Consider the following 18,366-nt stretch of genomic DNA (forward strand, 5'->3'; position numbering starts at 1 on the left):
ATCAATGGAAAAACATTTTTTTTTTTTTAAAGATCATTTTTAAAAGGAGCAATGATGCTCAAGTGAAACAATAAAATTAAAAATTCCTTTCACTATAATGCCTGGGGGCTCCCCTTAGTCTGCCTGTAACCATGTATAGAACCTGCTGAAGCAAAACATATACAGAGTATAGAGAAAAAAAATGACATTTAAATTGATTTTCCCAGCAAGCTTTCTTTATTTTGTAAACAACAGCTTGGGGAGCCAGTCTGTATTTAGTCCACTCGGAACAAGATTAGAGATTTTTTGGATAAATTCTAGTGTCCCTTTGACAGACTTTGGTTGGAAATAACACATTTTTGCACTATAGTGAGCAATCTTTATGTGAAGAAGCCAAATTATAACACACTCAGGCCAAGATAAAAAAAAAAAAAAAAAAAAACCCTTCTTAAATAAAGCCTGGTGTCTATTTTACAGACTATGGATATAAGTAACTGGTGCGGAAAAATTGGGCTTTGGGTGCCCGTGGTGACTTCACACACCATATAGAGATACTTTTGAAAAAAATATTTTTCTTAACAAAATATACAAAAACAATGTCCAACAATAACCTCAAAAGAGAAGTTTCAAAATAAATTTATAAACTAATTTGGAAATTGCTTTATTTTCTCATCTCAATATCTTCTTCTACTCTTCGTATATAAAATACATTATTACTCCCTATTAGAACTTCTCCAAGATGTCCAGACAATGCCCTATAAATATACTCTTCTGTATTGGCGAAATGCATGTTCATGTAGGCATCCAATGAGACCAGGTATCCCTTGTATTCCATACCTCACTTCAGTTTCACCATTACTGGCTTACTAGTAAAACCATTAAGGAATGGTTTTGGGTTTAGTGGCAAACTTATTCTGCCGCTGAAGCTGCCGGTGATCTACAGACCAGTGAAAGGAAGAAAAAATGTCCTCGCAGAATGTCCGAGAATACACCGCTGGAGAGAGCAGGAAATGGCTAGAGGTACTCTGGATGAAAGCAAGAATTGTCCTTTCTGTAAAAAAAAAAAAAAAAAAAAAAGGTATATGCCCCTGTCAACCAGGTGTGGAAAAATTGGTCTTTGGGTGTTGGTGGTACCTTCAGATTGTACCCTATAGAGGTACATTTGATTAAAGCAAGAATTGGCCTTGCTGTAAAAGAAAAAAATTAATTATATGCACCTGTCAAACCTATACCAAAAAATTACTTTAACCCTCCTCTTATGTTAGAATTCCTTTACTATCCATGATGTTAGGGTCAGTTTTGACCCATGTTTTAAATCAGCCATAAAATACCCTCTGAATAATTATTTATCATCAAATTTGTTTCTTACCTCTTGGTTACCTTGTTAGGCTTCTTTATCCTTGAAAAGATTGGTTTTAATATTTTTGGTGTGACCCCTAGACCTTTCTTTTGATAGCATACCTCTCATTGTCAAATTTAAAAAATGGTAAAATAAAGTCAGCAACTCTGAAATGAATTTGTCCTATGTTTCTTCACTTTATTTAGAGAAGCAGACAAGCAGGAAAAGAGATAGGCCCCTCCCTAACTACAGCTCACAGGGTTGAGAGGAGATTGGCTGTCACTGTTACTAAGCAGAGAGAGTGTTTATGATTTCAGTTTTGGAACTTATTAGTGTCCTAAAATCCTATATTATAACTGGGTCAGAATTGACCCTAACACCATAAACGTCTTAATTTTCACCACAGTATTTTATAATTTAGTGAAAAGGATTATTTTTCTATTACATTGTTTAAATAGAGGTTCCTGACAAAGTAAAAAAATCTTGATGCAATAAACAAATTTATGTGATACTTATAGACATTCAAAACCTGAAAACGGGTCAGTTTTGACCCTAACACAAGAGGAGGGTTAAGATAAAACCAACACAAAGCTAGACAGCCTAAACAGTCTTTTAGAGATTCCAGATCCCAAAAAAGCTGCTGCTAATCCAGGACTGATTCATTTTGACAAATGTCAGCCGGTCAATGGAGTCTGTGGACAGACACACGCTTTTATCTGTCACAAAACCTCCAGCAGCACTAAATGCCCATTCAGAGAGCACGCTGGGTGCTGACCAACCCAGCAGTTCAGTTGTATACTGGGCAAGTCCCGGCCAGTGGTCTATTCTAATGACCCAGTAACCCAGTGGAAAGTGGAAAGCTCTCCATGTCTGTTTTCGCCTCTAGATAATCTTCCACCATATGATGCAGGCGCTGCCGATGGGATGTGGAAGCTGACAGCCCTGGGCGGCAAGGACTATAAAATGTTTTAGTTGCATTACTTAGGTGGCCCCCTTCTCCACTGCTTCTCCTTTGACCAACAGAAGCCTCAAAACTAGCTTTTCGATAAGACTGTAACCTGCCAGAGACTGAAAAGGTGTTACATAAGCCCCTCTTTAGGTGTCCTCAAGCTATTTTATCCTGTGCTTCCTCTGCAAGGGCAGGATGAGTTCCAAGACTTTCCCCTTGTAACGGTGGTCAAGTAGGGTTGCCAACCAATATTGAACCTTCTCCTTTTTGCCACGAATTCTCGGTTCCTTTCACAGACTGTGAAGAATAAGGGAGCCCATGCATCACAAGTTTGTGGAGGCATGAGAAGAGTCCTCGGGGTCACTGAGGATTCTATTATCTGGAACTGCTTCCCCCCAGCCACAAACTACACCCAAGGTTTCTGGGGACTGAAAACCATCTCTTAAGGTTTGACGCATGTCTTCCTCTGCTTCATGGCTTCCAAAACTGTCATAATCCTCTGTCTTCTCCTCCTATCTCTCCTCTTTTGTGTGTTCTGTGGCATCGCAAAAATGGTGACTGCATAAAGCGGGCCTTAAGAGAAAAGGAAGCCCTTTTCTTCCGCCTCCTGCTCTGCCTTGAGTGCCCTGTCTGTAATGCCATGCAGAGTCTGCTCCAGTAGGAACACAAGATGCATGCATTGCCATGGCTCACCATCCTTATGGCCTCCTGAAATGGTGACAGTACAGTACATGCATCCTTTATCTGCAGCCATTGGCGTGGGGAAAAAAATCAAGCCGGCCGGAGCCTCTCCTTCTGCCATACTCACACAGGTACTCACTGATGTTTCTCTGCTGCATGTGCAGCTGCTGCAGCATTTCTAAAGTTGAGTTCCACCTGGTGGAGATGTCACAAATCAGGTGGTTTACGGGCAGGTGGAATTCCCACTGAATTTCAGCCAGCTGAGAACTGGCTGCGTATGGCTGCCTGAAATGGCTACAGATCTTGCAACCCTGGGTACCTGTTCAAGAAATGCCGCACTACCAAATTGAGGACATGTGCCAGGCATGGCACATCTGTCAACTTTCCCTGTTAAAGGGCTGTCAGAAGGTTTGTGCCATAATCGCACACCACCATTTCTGGCTCAAGCTTCCATGGCATGACCCACCTCTGGGCCTGCCCCTGCAGAGCTGAAATAATATCTACTCCGGTGTGGCTCCTGTCCTCTAGACAGACCAGCTGAAGCACTGCATGGTATCTTTTAGCCTGACTCAATGAATAGCCCCTCAAATGCTTAGGGGCTACTGGTGGTCATTATGACTTTGTCCAATCATGGCTCTGACTGTGCTCTGATTGGGCAAAGCCTTGCACCTGACCAGCAGTCAGGTGCATTACTTTATCCAATTAGGTCCCTAGAATGCACTGTGCAGTGCATTGTGGGGTGTTTGACGGGCGAACATTCCCCTGTGCGCCCTGAAAATTCCGGTGTTTGAACGAGCGAACAGACAATGTTTGGGCCGAACTTTTGCTTGGCTCGAAATGTTTGCCCATCTCTAATGGTGATATGGAAGACGGGCATACATTTCAGTAGATGCTGATTCAGCTATTCTTGTTTTTTTTTTTTTTTTGGGGGGGGGACATTTAATTTATTTGAGCTGCACTTGGGACTTTTTTTACTATTGCACTTTACACATTCTATGTTTTCTGTAGCGTTGCAATTTTGTATTATACCATATATTCTAGAAAATTCTATTATTTTGTATTCTGTTCTTTTAATTTTCTATTCTATTCTATGCTTTTATTTTGTAGTATATTCTAATAATGTATCTATTCTATACTATTCTATTATTTTATTTTATAGTCTATTGTATTAATTTATTCTATTCTATTCTTCTTTGCCCTGGGTGCTAGATTACCTTGTCTCAGCACTGGGACGAATCTGCCGTTGGGACCACCCTTATGATGAAGCGGACCGCCCGCCATTTAAGAAAATACCAGGGTTATGGCAGCTATCTGCTGCCATATTCCCTGGTATTGAACATCAAAGTACGGACATAAATACACGGTGGGCGGTCCGTAAGTGGTTAAGCAATATTCACACATGTGAATACTTTTAACATCAAGGAAATTCACTAATATGTTTTCCATTTCCTTTTCAGACAAAAGCATACAAGAAGAAATGTCACATCTGAAGGATACCGGTGAGTATAAAATTTTGAAGATCCTGCATACATATTTCTGTGGAGGAGGAGATAGTGGAAGGAGATCCTGCATACATTATTCAGTGGGGGAGGAGGTAACGGAAGGAGACCCTGCATACATAATTCTGTGGAGGAGGAGAGTAGTAGAAGGAGATCCTGCATACATAATTCTGTGGAGGAGGAGGTAGTGGAAGGAGATCCTGCACACACATAATTCTGTGGAGGAGGAGTTAGTGGAAGGAGATCCTGCATACATAATTCTGTGAAGGAGGAGGGTAGTGGAAGGAGATCCTGCATACATAAATCTGTGGAGGAGGAGGTAGTGGAAAGAGATCCTGCATACATAGTTCTGTGGGGGAGGAGGTAACGGAAGGAGACCCTGCATACATAATTCTGTGGAGGAGGAGAGTAGTGGAAGGAGATCCTGCATACATAATTCTGTGGAGGAGGTAATGTAAGGAAGATCCTACATATAATTTTGAGAAATTTATCAGCCAACCATAAGTGTGCGTATGGTGTGTGATGGGTGTGCCTGAGCATACACTAATCACCCCATGTGCCATTACCAGATCTAGGGTGCCGTTGTGCCCACCCAAAGCCCCCACCACTCCTGATGCTGTGCTGGCCATTTCCCATCCCTGTATTATACACAGACTGAGCACAGTTACTAAGATCTGCTCCCCCACACAGCACACACTGTAGCTGAAATCTGATTCCCTTACACACAACTATGATCTGCACAGTGCGTAGATGATTACTGTGTTGAATTTCTGACCTGTGAAATTCCCTGGTCGTAATGGCAACTCAGCTGCAGTAGCCAGCCATTCACTGTGCAGATAGTAGCTGGCAATCAGATTTCAGCTACAGCATGTGCTGTGTGGGGAGGAGGAGATCTTGATACCTGTGCTCAGTGTACTGTGCAGGGATGGGAGAAAGAACTTTGCTTAGTGCCCTGCCAGCGGTGACACGTTTCCTCTTTCTTGTCAGCTGTGACTCCTGTTTACTGCCCTGCCAGTAGTGACCCTTTACCTCCACCCTGCTGACCCCAGTCCTTGGCTCAGTTGACCCCTGTACACTGTCCTGCTGACCCCTATCCTTGGTTCTGCTGACCCCTGTCCTCCCTACCAACCCCTGCTCTCCTCCAGCTGACCCCTGTCCTCTGCCCTGCTGACCCCCGTCCTTCATCCTGCTAGCCCCTGTCCTCCACCCTGCTGACTCCTGTCCTCCGCCCTGCTGACCCCAGTACACTGCCTTACCAATTCTTGTACACTCCCCTTCTGACCTCCCATCCTCTGCTCTGCTGACTTCTGTCCTTTGCCCTGCTGAAGTGAAGCAAGGGCAAGGGTTACCCGCTAGTTTAGGTTCAGGGGCATGAAAAAGTAGATTTAACCACTTCACGCAAAATCTCGTACCTGTACGTCTTTTACTGAAGTGGTTGTACTGGGGTGATGCCTGGGTCTCCCATCCCATCGGGTCTCCGATGTAGTTACCAGGAAGTGACATCACAACATAACTTCCAGTTTACTCGGCAGCCAACTGCCCCAGTTTTAAAAAATCCAAAGTATTCAAAAACGCTGATCTTGCCATTTTGAATACTTTGAAGTGTAGAGGAGGGGTTTGGGGGTCTTATAGAACCCAGATCCCTCAATAAAGAGTACCTGTCACTGCCTATTACTGTCACAAGGGATGTGTACATTCCTTGTCACAGCAATAAAAGTGATCAAATTATTATTTTTTTTTTTTAAAGAAAGGGACAGTGTAAAAAAAAAAAAAAAAATAAAAAAAATAAGAAAAAATAAAAAGTAAAGCGCCGTCCCTCCGTGCTCACGTGCCAAAGCAAACGCCTGGTCTTGAACTGGTTAAGGTGGATTCACTTACTGAGCCTCAGCTCCTCCGTGTTGCTAGACTGGTCCACACAGTGTCTTTCCCCCCACATTCTCCAGTAGTCTAAGGTCCTCTGATGTCATCAAGGGTGATGTAGTTTCCACTTCCTTCTAATAGACACGAGTATGCCAAAGGACAGTCCACTGCCGGAGCATTGGGAGTGCTATCTGCAGAAAGTGTTGGTGAGGACACTAACCATCTGCAGAAAGGATTGGGCTAGTAAAAGTGATTCTCCACTGCAAGGAATACGTTTCAGATTTTCCGGAGTTGGGCTTCAAGCTTCTGTAAATTTCAAGGTTGTCCATTCTCCCCCCAGGAAACAGTTCCTGCTGCCCCACAGGCTGGATACCACTTGGCTCCAAATGCTACTATTTACACCAAACTTTGGAAACTTGGGAGAGGAGCCGTGAGGAATGTACTAAGAAATACAGCATTCTTCTGATCCTGAAGAACAAGGATGAATTGGTAACTTCTTCTTTTTTTTTCTTTTCTTTTTCCACGGTGGTGCAAAACCTAGAATTGAAAAAACCCGCAAGTGAACAAAAAACGTGCATGTGAAACACAAAGTTCACTTAAGGGTGTGCTTTAATCAACCCCCCGAAGGAGTAGAATCTCTACCCTGATACCCTCCAGCGCAAGGCATTTTTACAATGGTCTGCCTAGCCAGAAGGCCTGGCAGATCCCGTTCTTCTAGGTCAGCCAAAGCCAATCATCAAATACTTGGTCGAGGGGCTTTCATGAAGAGAGACCCCTCCAGGAGCAGGGGAGGAAGGAACCTGAGGGCCACACATCCTCCTCCTAGACATCAGTTCAAGCCCAAGGATTCACACCCTTCATCCATGAGAAAAACACACACAAAAGTAGTGACAAACAGTGGGAGAAAAAATAAATAGAAAACATAAAAGTGGCTGTGCCGATTGTGCACTGGCTAGGCCCTGAGGCCTGGTAGACAAAAATTGCCCCCAGACTTAGCCAAAGGGCCTATCCCTAAAAGGATGCAAAAGGGAGGCGTTTATTGATTGAGACTATGTGCCTTTTCACACAGTAGGGTCCCACATCCAAGTGATACTAGGAGCACCCCTAGGGCAACCACTTCCAGGGGGCACAGACACCGCAGATCTTCTGCCTTCCCAGCCCATGGCCAGACAAGGTAGAATGTTCAAACCAGGAGGTAATGGGCTCTTCCAGCTTTCCCGAAGGAAATTCTCTCATGCCCCAACTGCCTGTGGGCGACCCGGTTTCTGTTCCAGTAGGTACTAACCTTCCAAGCCCCAAGTAGAGATTCATAGCCACCACTCCAACCTTGGTCAGGTCAGAAGGACAGTACAGAACCTCAACTAGATCACTGGTAAGAACAGATACTACACATGATCTTAGCCAAAAGGGCGAGAAGCCATGAATTGGTAACTGTCTGAGCTCTGGGTGCAGTGATCCTTGATAGGTGACATGTTCTCTTTATGTGTTGCAAAGTAGTTACAGTGACATATTAAAACATTTAGGGGGAAAATACAACTTTTTGCCAATTTTTTTACAAGTTTAAAAACTGCAGTTTTCTATCCTGTTTTCTGCGTATTTGAAAGACCCCAAAGTAAATGATTTATTGAGATTTGCGGTTGGTGGGGTTCTAACAATGCATGTTTGAGCTGTGTTTTTAGGACCTCCCAACTTAGGCTGCAAAAGCAGCAGGTGTGGGTATTCACTTGCTGTTGTCTGTGGCAACTGCCACCAAACGTGATCCATTCAAGAAGATGGGAAAGCACCGCAGACACCCTGCAACTGTTCTCAATGCCCAATGCTCAAGGCTCAGTGTGAGGGGGGGGAGGGGTCTTTTGTGAGAGCTTCTAGGCTGCTGATGCTTGGAGATCCCACCTGCTAGCTGAATGCAGTGTTGGTACAAGGTAATCTAGAACCCAGGGCAAACATGCCAAACTGCCCCCCCCCCTCCCCAAGATGTGTAAGAAAAAATCCCCCCCCCCAAAAAAAAAAAAATATTGAGCACTAATCTGAATGCTTACTCCCTAAGCATACATAACCCATTGCTGAACCCCCCCCCAGCACAAATATTTGCCATCCTTGTCCACAAATACCCCACACACAAATGTGTTTGCCCCCTTCCCCCCAAAAACAATTCACTTCTCCTAGCACAAATCCTCTATCCCTCAAATATCCCCTCCAAGGCCACATCGCCCCCCCCCCCCTCCTAGCACACATACCCTTCAATAATCCCTTCCAGCACAAATCGGCCCCCCCTCCAAAAAAAAAAGCACAATCCCCTCTACCATATCACCCCTTCTAGTACAACCCTAACAAATCCCCGCTCCTAGCATAAATCCTGTTCCCCCCATCCTTCTTCCAACATAAGTCCCCTTAAAGTACCACTCCTAGGAATTCTTACCCCCTACTGCCCCTTCACCTTACATGATAGCACAGACACGGCCAGTACAAGGGGTGGGCAGGGGGAGGGGGGGCAACTGCCCTGGGCGGTATCTAAATCTGTGATGAGGGGGGCGCACTGGGTGCTTCCACTGCTTCTCCTGCCTGACAGGAGTGACAGCAGACTAAGGACATGGATTACTGGAACCATGTCCTGTGGTCTGATGAGACCAAGATAAACTTATTTGGTTCAATATTGTAAAGCGTGTGTGGCGGCAACCAGGTGAGGAGCCAAGTGTGTCTTGCCTACAGTCAAGCATGGTGGTGGGAGTGTCATGGTCTGGGGCTGCATGAGTGCTGTCGGCACTGGGGAGCTACAGTTCATTGAGGGAACCATGAATGCCAACATGTACTGTGACATACTGAAGCAGAGCATGATCCCCTCCCTTCGGAGACTGGGCCACAGGGCAGTATTCCAACATGATAACAACCCCAAACACACCTCCAAGACGACCACTGTCTTGCTAAAAAAGCTGAGGGTAAAGGTGATGGACTGGCCAAGCATGTCTCCAGACCTAAACCCTATTGAGCATCTGTGGGGCATCCTCAAACGGAAGGTGGAGGAGCGCAAGGTCTCTAACATCCATCCACTTGGTGATGGTGTCATGGAGGAGTGGAAGAGGACTCCAGTGGCAACCTATGAAGCTCTGGTTAACTCCATGCCCAAGAGGGTTAAGGCAGTGCTGGAAATGAATGGTGGCCACACAAAATATTGACACTTTGTGGCCAAATTGGACATTGTCACTTAGGGGTGTACTCACTTTTGTTGCCAGCGGTTTAGACATTAATGGCTGTGTGTTGAGTTATTTTGAGGGGACAGCAAATTTACACTGTTATACAAGCTGTACACTCACTACTTTACATTGTAGCAAAGTGTCATTTCTTCAGTGTTGTCACATGAAAAGATAGAATAAAATATTTACAAAAACGTGATGGGGTGTGCTTACTTTTGTGAGATGCTATATATTTTTTTTTTTTTTTTCATTTTTAACTGCCCTGTTGGGGGGCTTTGATGAAATATTGGGACTCTAAACAGACCCCAGATTTTTCACTTTTGAGACACTATGTGATTTTTTTTATCACTTCAATGGGTCAAGTTCAACAAGGAGTATAATTCATGTTGCAGCAGTGAAGCAAAACATGACAGCCCCAACATGTGTACTTCCCCAGGCACTCCCTCTGCCGCTAAAGGGTGTAGCGGTTGAGGCAGTTTGCCCCATGCCCGGCCATCATAATTTAACCACAACCACTCATCACTGCGGCACCACATGCCACTTCCTCCCTGACATGTGCCTCATTTCAACCTGGGATGGGGGGGGGGGGGGCGTAGTTTGCCATGTTTGCCCTGGGGACTGGATGACCTTGTCTCGTAACTGAGCGCAGTGCCCAGGGCAGCTGCTCCTCATGCCCAGCAATGTCCCAGCCCTGTGTATATGTGCTTTGCCCTGTCATGGTGTGGAAAGGGCTTTTGTGTCACCCAGGGTTCTCATTCAGGAAGGTTGAGGGGCTTCAAGGTACTCTTTTTACATGGTGGAAACTGAAGTTTCCTTAGAGGTTAGTACAACCTGGTTTGCGTCCTGGGGCCTGAAGGCTTCATAGAGACTTGGGTGGGACAAAGTCTCCAATCCTGGAAGAAGTCTCTAATCCTGGATCCAGGTTTTGTGGACAACCAACACACTAATTGTATAGGTGTGTGCAGGGCTTTTATTAGAGACGTGACAGAGAAATGCTAAAAAAAAAAACTCTACTCTCTAATTTTTTTTTGGGAGGGGGCTTGTGTGATCCTTCTACTTTAACCTACCAATGTAAAACTGTGACAATGTTTCTTCCAGTGTAACATTTCTGCTAATTCATTTTTCATCGCTAATCTAGGATTTCTTGCTGCCCTTCCTGGAAGGAGAAAGATACTGGATAGGACTGCGACGGGACATCCAGAACAGCAGTCGCTGGCTGTGGGTAGATGGGACCCCTCTCACATTCAGGTGAGTACATCCTGCCATTAAGGGGAATCAGTCGGTAAGAAATAAGAAACAAAGTATAACCACTCTACGTCCCCATCCCACTACGGGCTTGTTTACACTAGTGTTAGCCCTCTGAAAATTTATCCTAGGAGGCATAATGTCATGGTGAGTCCCTACTTAGTCAAATAAGTCGCATTTCTAGGGTGGTACTGCCCACCAAGATCAAAAGGGGGGAACATTTTTGCTACAGATATGTGTATATCATCATCCGCTGTCTTTGCAGCTTTAAGAGGAGCTTCAGTCACCCCCCAAAAAAAATTAAATTCAGCAGCTACAAATAATGTAGCTGCAGACTTTAAATATAAGGACACTTATCTGTCCAGGAGTCCAGTGCTGTCCTCACTGGAGCCTGTTCCTCACTGAGCTTCAGGTCTCCTAGTGCCGGCATCTTAACTAATGGAAACTGGCTGTGAAGAGTAACCCTAACCCTGAGCAATACACACTCCTGAGTCCTGCATCCTGTGCAATACACACTCCTGAGTCCTGCATCCTGTGCAATACACACTCCTGAACCCTACACCCTACACCCTGAGCAATATACACTCCTGAGACCTGGTCCTTGTGCAATACACACTCCTGAGTCCTGCACACTGTGCAATACACACTCCTGAACCCTGCATCCTGTGCAATACACACTCCTGAACCCTACACCCTGAGCAATATACACTCCTGAGACCTGGCCCTTGTGCAATACACACTCCTGAGTCCTGCACCCTGTGCAATACACACTCCGGAACCCTGAATCCTGTGCAATATACACTCCTGAGTTTTGCATCCTGTACAATATACACTCCTGATTCCTGCAACCTGTGCAATGCACACTCCTGAACCCTGAATCCTGTGCAAATACACTCCTGAGTTTTGCATCCTGTACAATACACACTCCTGATTTCTGCACCCTGTGCAATACACACTCATGAGTCCTGCACCCTGTGCAATACACACTCCTATGTCCTGCACCCATTGCAATACACACTCATGAACTCTACACCCTGTGCAACACACTCCTGAACCCTGGATCCTGTGAAATACACACTCCTGAACCCTGCATCCTGTGCAATACACACTCCTGAACTCTACACCCTGTGCAATACACACTCCTGAGTCCTATACCCTGTGAAATACACCCTTCTGACCCCTACACTGGGTGCAATACACACTCCTGAACCCTGCATCCTGTGCAATACACACTCCTGAACCCTGCACTCTGTGCAGTACACACTCCTGAACCCTGTGCAATACACACTCCTGAACCCTGCACCCTGTGCAATACACACTCCTGAACCCTGCACCCTGTGCAATACATACTCCTGAACTCTGCACCCCGTGCAATACACACTCCTGAACCCTACACCCTGTGCATTACACACTCCTGAACCCTGCACAGTATGTGCTCCTGTGCCCAGCATCTTGTCCAATATGCACTTGTGAGTTCTCCACAGACTGTCCACGGACACAGAGTGTCTTTTTTCTCAAAAGAGACTAATGCAGCACCGTGTTTGCTCTTAGCAACACGACTGATGCAGGGACATTTTCTTCCTTCCTGTGACACCACTGAGGCAGGGACATTTTGTTTCCTTCTAGTGATCTAACCAATGCAGCGACATTTTCCCCACTGATACCCCACCATTTTTCCTTTTAGCAACACCACCAACACCAGTAATTTTTTTTTTTCGTTAAGTGACACCACCAACACTAGCATATTTTTTTTCCATTCAGTGACACCGCCGACACAGGAATATTTTTTTCCATTCAGTGACACCACCCATGCCCACATTGCCTATGCAACAACATGAACAAACAACTGAAAATGCTGAGCCACCTGGCTCCCTTGTTAGCATTACCACTGCTATTCTCACTAGTCCCTCTGACTGTGTTGCCCAGCTCTCCTGGTTCTTTTGGCTCACTTAGCCTTTAGTCGCATAGCCCTACTGCACAGTCCACTCCTGGCCTCTGGATTGGGGTTCTCCTGATCCCCGATAGGAACCGACTTGACTCCTTGAATGAGACCTCATGTCTCCTGGCTGGGGCTCCACTGACCTCTGGGTGAAACCCTCTGTCTTTTGACTCCTGGTTGGGTCTCCTCTGACCACTAGTGAAACCCTGTGTCTCTTGACTCCTGGCTGGGGCTCCTCTGACCCCTGGGTGAGACCCTCTGTCTCTTGACTCCTGGCTGAGGCTCCTCTGATCACAGGTGAGACCCTCTGTCTCTTGACTCCTGGCTGGGGCTCCTCTGACCCCTGGTGAGATCCTTTGTCCCCCAACTCCTGGCTTGGGCATCTCTGACCCCTGGTGAGACCTTCTGTCCCCCAAATCCTGGATTGAGACATCCTGCCTCCTGGCTGTGGCATCTCTGACCACTGGGTGAGACCTTCTGTCCCCTGATTTCTGGCTGGGGCTCCTCTGACCCCTGGGTAGGACCATCTGTCTTTTTGACTCCTGGCTGGGACTCTTCTGACCACTAGTGAGACCCTTTGTCTCTTGACTCCTGACTGGGGCTCCTCTGACACCTGGGTGAGACCCTCTGTCTCTTGACTCCTGGCTGGGGCTCTTCTGACCACTTATGAGGCCCTGTGTCTCTTGACCCCTGACTGGGGCTCATCTGACACCTGGATGAGACCCCCTGTCTCTTGACTCCTAGCTGGGGCTCCACTGACTACTGGTGAGACCTTCTGTCCCCTGACTCCTGGCTGGGGCTCCTCTGACCCCTGGTGAGATCCTCTGTCCCCCAACTTCTGACTGGGGCTCCTCTGACCCCTGGGTGAGACCCTCTGTCTTTTGATTCCTGGCTGGGGCACCTCTTACCACTGGTGAGACCCTGTGTCTCTTGACCCCTGGCTGGGGCTCCTCTGACCCCTGGGAGAGACCCTGTGTCTCTTTACCCCTGGCTGGGGCTCCTCTGACCACTGGGTGAGACCCTCTTCCTCTTGACCACTGGCTGAGGATCCCCTGACCCCTGGTGAGATCCTCTGTCTCTTGACACCTGGCTGGGGCTCCTCTGACCCCTAGATAATACCTTCTCACTCCAATATTGGAGCTGTCTCCAAACTTGGAGCCCTAAGCTATCCTTAAGCTTAAAGTGGGAGTAAATGCCCATCTCTGACTTGTACCTATAGTTAAGCCTATAATAAGACTTACCTATAGTTACTGTAAATATCTCATAAACATGCACTGTTTAGGAGATATTTACTGTACATGCAGCCAGTGACGTCACTAGCGCATGCGTTCTGAAGGAAAGGCATAGTTGCCAACATTCTGAAAAAAACTTATAGGGACACTTTTTTGTCTGTAGGTGGAGCCTTATTTTAATTAAGGGTGGGGCATTAAATTGGAGGTGTGGCCGAGATGTAGAGGAGTAATGCAGTAAAAAATAGGCATGGTTTAAACTATGCTAAATAGTGGGCGTTACTTAAATGGGTGTGGTTAAATAGAGTCTGAGCTGAAGGAAGGATGGAAGGAGAAGGAAAAGAGAGAGAGAGAGAAGAGAGAGAGAGAGAGAGAGAGAGAAAGGGATGGAGGGAGAGAGAAAGAAAACAAAAAGTGCTAGGGAGGGAAGGAGAGAAAAGGAAGGAAAGTAAGAGGGATGGAGGAACAGCAGGCCCAGATCCTACACCACAATCGCAATATGTGTATACCAAAAAGTTTAACAATCAGCCTCCTATCACTTGATCCTATCAAACAGATGCAAGAAATGGTCAGAGAGTGTGTGGACATAGTACAGGAGATAAATAAATCCAGAAAATGTGTGCAATAAATACAAAGTGCAATAGTGCCAAATATTATAAATGTGAACAAATAAAAAATTATAGGTTAAAAGTAATATTCACAATAATGAAAATAAGGTGCAAATCGGGCACATATAATAATGATAACAAATCGTGCACACCAAAATGAGTGAATATAAATGCAACTGAAAATATGTATACAGTAGCCATCTGTATGCAATGATATAAAGTGCTGAGTGTGCAGAAGTAAACACAATAGGTATAACTGTAAAAAAAACAAAGTGAAAATATAGCGACTGTTACTAAGCAGATACATACAATTATTGCTTAATAAAGTGCTGATGGCGTTTTCCCGTGATCAGAGAAATATTGCACTCTCCAGAGGTGCACTCTATCAAGTCCACTATGAGTGATCCAATGGTATCCTTTGTGGTGACAATCAATCTCATCCTGGCTCCATCAACCTCCCCAATCCCATCCCAGCTCCATCTATTCCCTGATTTCATCTGGCTCTATCCACCACCCTATCCCATCCCAGCTTCATCTATTCCCTCCATACCATCCCAGCTCCATCCACCACCCTGATCCAATCCTGGCTCCATCCATTCCCCCAATCCCATCCCAGATCCATCTATTCCACTGATCCCATTCTGGCTCCATCCACCACCCTGATCCCATCCTTTCTCCATCCATTCCCCCAATTCCATCCCAACTCCATCCATTCCCCCAATCTCATTCCAGCTCCATTTATTCCCCCGATCCTATCCCAGCTTCATCTATTCCTCCGATCCCATCCCAGTTCCATCTATTCCCTTGATCCCATTCCCGCTCCATCCATTCCCCAGATTCCATCCCAGCTTCATCTATTCCTCTGATCCCATTACAGCTCCATCCATTCCTCCGATTCCATCCATGCCCCGTGATTCCATCTCGGCACCATCTGTTCCCCTGATCCCATCCCGACTCCATCCACCACCCCAATCCCATCCCGTGTTAATCTATTCCACAAATTTCATCCCAACTCTATTCATTTCCCCCATCCCATCCTGGCTCCATGTATTCCTCTGATCCCGTTCCAGCTCCATCCATTCCCCTGATCCCATTCCGGCCCCATGTATTCCCTCTGATGCCATCCCAGCTCCATCCATTCCACAATCTCATCTGAAATCCCTCCATTCCCCTGATCCCATTCCAGCTCCATCTATTCCCCAAATTCCATCCCGGATCTATCTGCCACCCAGATCCCATGCCAGCTCCATCCACCACCCCGATCCCATCCTGCCTCTATTCATCACCCGGATTCCATCCCGGCTCCATCCACCACCCTGATCCAATCCCAGCCCCATCTAGTCTCTTGAACCCATCCCAACTCCATCTATTCCCCGATCCCATTCCAGCTCCATCCATCCCCCGATCCCATCACAACTCTTTCCACCCCCCTGATCCCAATCCAATTAGAACTCTATCCTTCCCCTGATACAATCCAAACTCCATCCATCCACCGATCCCATCATAACTCTATCCATCCCCCAATCCCATTCCATCTCAATCTATTCACTCTGATCCCATCCCAGCTCCATACATTCCCCTGAGTCCATCCCGACTCCTTGCTTCCCCCTGATCCCATCCCAGCTCCACCCCCCCACCCCACCCTCTTCCCCATGCCTCCCTCCTTGGCAAGTTTAGTGTACATAGAAATCATTACAGACCTCAGATCAGCCAGTCCTGGCAGGGTGGGTTCAGTGCACTCCGCTCTGCACTGTCTGTGTGTCAGAGGCAGCTGGAGAGAGATGCCGATGTTCCAAAGACAGTGTAGCTCATGACGTGCGTCCCCACACATGCCATGGGCATTCCGGGACCCCGGGACATGGTTGAAAATCCTAGGGGGTCCTGGTGAATTAGGGGGGTTGGGAGGTATGCAAAAGCCCTTAATGTGAATGCTGTTTCATATTCTCCTACATTTTCACAGTGGCAGACCCTCACTCTATCACAATGTAAATGCCGTGTGAATTCCGTTTCATATTCTCCTACATTTTCACAGTGGCAAGCCCTCGCACTGTCACAATGTGAATTCCATGTGAATGGCTTGTCATATTCTCCTACATTTTCACAGTGGCAGGGCCTCGCTCTGTCACAATGTGAATGCCGTGTGAATGCCGTATCATATTCTCCTACATGTTCACAGTAGCAGGGCCTCGAACTGTCACACTGGGTTCTGGAGTTGCCTGGAGTGTAGAGAGAAAGTCCTCAAAATGATTGATCCCGCACCTTACGGCAGAAGTATTATTGTTATATCTTTGAGCTTGAGCGTCCTCTGCTATCCGCTTCCCCCGGTCATTCCAGCTGCAAGAATTTGCTTTGTTCTTGCCGCTGGAATCTGGTGGCTGCATGAAAATGGCGGTGTGAAGGAGGCCCAAAAGTGAAACTATCTGACATTATCGTTTTTTATTTTTCATTTTGCAGTGCATGGGATGAAGGGGAACCCAACAACGAAAAAGGCCATGAAAACTGCACAGAGATTAGAAAAAACGTTCGGTCATTGAATGATGTCCCGTGTGACATTAAGAAACATTACATATGTAAAGCTCTGTCGAGGTGCTGAGATACGCTCTGTATACTGTGACCTCCCTTCTCTGTCTTCTCTCTATGATATCTGCTTCCATGCTTTCCCAGGAGTTCCATGACAGTACTAGGAGGTTAGGTTGAGGGAAACCATTGTCTTTTGCTCTATATTTTATTTCCATTGATTGAACCCATACACTATGAGGTCTCTATATAATTCACTATGCCATTGTCTGTTAGCTGTCATGAATAATCTCCATAATTTGCCATATATATGTTTTTTTCCTGTAATCAACAGCTCCATCTAGTGGCCATAATGTGGTATTTTTCTGATTGAAGTATTTTGGGAATATACTAAATTATGGCCACTAGATGGTGTTTACGAGCATAGGAAATACATATATTGAGCAAACTACGGTGATTATTCATGACAGCTATGCAAATACTTGGACATTCACACAGCAAATTTGCTATACAAATTTGTTATAAGTAGACCCCTTTGGTTTTTATAGAGCTCGGGTAAGTATTTGGCATATTCAAGATAATTTTGCACAACAAGGTTTGTAGGCCCATTCAAGGTGGCAAATAAATACACAGATGAAATACAGCAATTCCTAAATGGGGGAGGGGACTTCCTGGTAGGGGAGGTGTCAAGGTTTTACCTTGCCCTCCTGTTGGCAGCCATCTTGGATATGTGCAGACTGCTGCCTCTTATAGACTGTGATTGCATCATCACTTCCTGCTGCCTGGGCGTCGCACAGTGATGATGTCATACACCTGATTATATATATCACCTGCTGGGTTGCTATCATTGTCCTTGTGTTTGTGCTCCAAGGTGCATCTCTGCTAGCAGTCTTCTGTTCTCTGTGTTCCTCCATGCATGACCTGGCTTGGCTGACGACTCTTCTGACTCTTGACCTTGCTTTGGCAGATGACCCACTTCTAGATCCGACCCCGGCTTGGATTACTACCCACCCCTGGACTTGACCGTGACTTGCTCCTGCTCTCATTTCCTCACTGTTGCTGTGCGATTATTATTATTATTATTATTGTTGTTTCTTCCAATAAACTGCTTCATACCTGCATTCCCGTGTGGTCTGGTTTCCTTGCCTTGATCATTCCCTGCTGAAGTTTAGCCTCCATTTAAGGATAAAATACAGCCATTCCTGGTGGGGGAGGAGACTTCTTGTGGGGGAGGAGACTTGATCATTCTCTGCTGCAGTTTCGCCTCCACTTTCAGGATGAAGTACAATGATTCCTGGTGGGGGAGGAGACTTGATCATTCTCTGCTACA

At 46.0% G+C, this 18,366-nt stretch overlaps 1 protein-coding gene across 1 annotated transcript in view; it reads left to right on the top strand.

Annotated features, from left to right (window-relative positions):
• LOC309543477 (CD209 antigen-like protein C) overlaps positions 1-17,281 on the top strand; it is a gene marked incomplete at its 5' end in the record, with an annotated part of 41,369 nt that extends 24,088 nt beyond the window's left edge. Inside the window, 4 exons of the mRNA XM_082275957.1 lie at positions 4,406-4,447; positions 6,648-6,796; positions 10,637-10,746; positions 16,974-17,281. Of these exons, the coding sequence (XP_082132083.1) occupies positions 4,406-4,447; positions 6,648-6,796; positions 10,637-10,746; positions 16,974-17,112 (440 nt within the window). The 3' untranslated portion in view covers positions 17,113-17,281. The remainder of the gene's footprint in view (positions 1-4,405; positions 4,448-6,647; positions 6,797-10,636; positions 10,747-16,973) is intronic.
• Between the last annotated feature and the right edge of the window lie 1,085 nt (positions 17,282-18,366).

The sequence above is a fragment of the Pelophylax lessonae genome (genome assembly GCF_965119305.1).
Source record: "Pelophylax lessonae genome assembly, contig: HAP1_SCAFFOLD_57, whole genome shotgun sequence".
Taxonomy (NCBI): Eukaryota; Metazoa; Chordata; class Amphibia; order Anura; family Ranidae; genus Pelophylax; species Pelophylax lessonae.